The 1,682-nt window shown below is 40.7% G+C and overlaps 1 protein-coding gene across 1 annotated transcript in view; it reads left to right on the forward strand.

The window, feature by feature from the left end:
- Positions 1–832: 832 nt before the first annotated feature.
- The window catches only part of LOC138031334 (cobalamin trafficking protein CblD-like), a 13,431-nt gene continuing 12,581 nt past the window's right edge, over positions 833–1,682 (forward strand). Inside the window, exon 1 of the mRNA XM_068879070.1 lies at positions 833–945. Coding sequence (XP_068735171.1) covers positions 934–945 — 12 coding nt within the window. The 5' untranslated portion in view covers positions 833–933. The remainder of the gene's footprint in view (positions 946–1,682) is intronic.

Genomic DNA, 1,682 nt, shown 5'->3' on the forward strand with positions numbered 1-1,682 from the left:
CCTTTTTGCGTTTGGCTATTTGCGTTATGGTTTTTTGCGTTATGCATCTTTCCGTGATGGCCATTGGCCTTGTTGCCATTCAGCTTTGGATTGATGCATTCATGATTTGGACGATTTTATTTCAAATTTTGTCATAGATATACCTCCATATCCCCAAACCACTGGGCACAACGCAAGGAAAAGTAACACAACACAATTGACGTTGTCATAACCTTTCCTGCGTGTTCACCCCGCTCTCGCCCATCATTCTTTTTTGTGTTTTTCATTAAAAACCTTTTTCAAGGGAAAAATTACTGCTTATTGAAGTAATTACAGTATTGACGATAAACATGAAAAATATCTTTGTAAGTAACAGATTGGCCGAGAGCATGCAGTGCAGCTCAAGAAATTATCGGAGGATGTTGAATGTAACCTAAGAAGTTTAGAATTCTCAGTTGAGGATGACACTAGGGAAGTTTGGTGACAAGAGGGGGGGGCAAGGATCTCATGGATATACCCACCACGAGTCCGACACGTTAAATTATTACCGTATTCATATTCCCTTTATTCAGTAATCCATATTCATTTACCTTTGTCTATAGCCATTTACCTTCATCTATATGCATTTATCATCATCCATATGAATCTACCTTCCTCAGACGGTCCAGGTCGCTCGTTTCACGCACTCTTCGCCCTCTCCCTATCCCGTGGGGCAAGGGAGATGGAGAAGAGTGCGTGACACGAGCGACCTTCGACCGTCTCGGAATCAGGCGACCTTCGAGCTACATTGCGTGACCATTCTGTAGTTCGAGTACCCTTTGCATCATGGGTAAATTTCATGATCAAGTAATGTAATTGAGTCACGTCTTCAACGGAGTCGACCGTCGAGCCGGAACTTTATTTACGTTCGACAAAATCGAATAGGTACCCAAATTCGAGACTTTCAGAAACACCATGGCCACTAAGGTAAATCTTCTCTTTAATGTATACGACATTTTTGCCATTAATTGTGAAATGGCAAGCTTTTGACGAGAAAAATGGGGATTGGTTAAACTTATAAATCGCAACCAGGAATTATACACGAAGCGTCATAAACTTTTATTCAAACACGAATTCAAAAGCAATACTATAGCTTCTTCTTTGAGACGTTGATATTTTCTTTCATTTAAACGTTGATTAACCCTTGAAAAGCTTTAATTGTGGCAAATTGGCCCATGCAACGGGTGCCATATTGAATAACACCTTCACCAGTACCTCCTCCTCAAAGAAATGTTTAGCATGCATTTACTTAACAGCAATAATACATCCTTACATACAAGAATTAACATTGTTTTGATCTGTTATTATTTCCTGCGGTTACTCTATGCTGCTTTCCGATTGGCGGACAGTTCGCGCGTGTAGTTAAATAAAACATAGATTAACCATAGGGAAGATATCGTTGATGTCACCCATTGTCATTAACCCATTACTCCCAGCGGTTCCCCATTGACGAGTAAAATCGTCTGACGTTAGACAGAGTAAAATACTAAGTCTAGCCGGTTTAGGCTGGTTTGGACATCAAAGGGTTAATGTGCCAACCAGAGCCTCCTTGGCTGTCGAAACAAAGGGTCTTTTGTTCCTATGGTTGGCACATTTGAATAAGAAAAGCAATGTTTGTAAACAGGTATCATCCCTATAGGACTTGGCTCTGGAACTGTCATGGG

The sequence above is a fragment of the Montipora capricornis genome, chromosome 1 (assembly GCF_036669925.1).
Source record: "Montipora capricornis isolate CH-2021 chromosome 1, ASM3666992v2, whole genome shotgun sequence".
Taxonomy (NCBI): Eukaryota; Metazoa; Cnidaria; class Anthozoa; order Scleractinia; family Acroporidae; genus Montipora; species Montipora capricornis.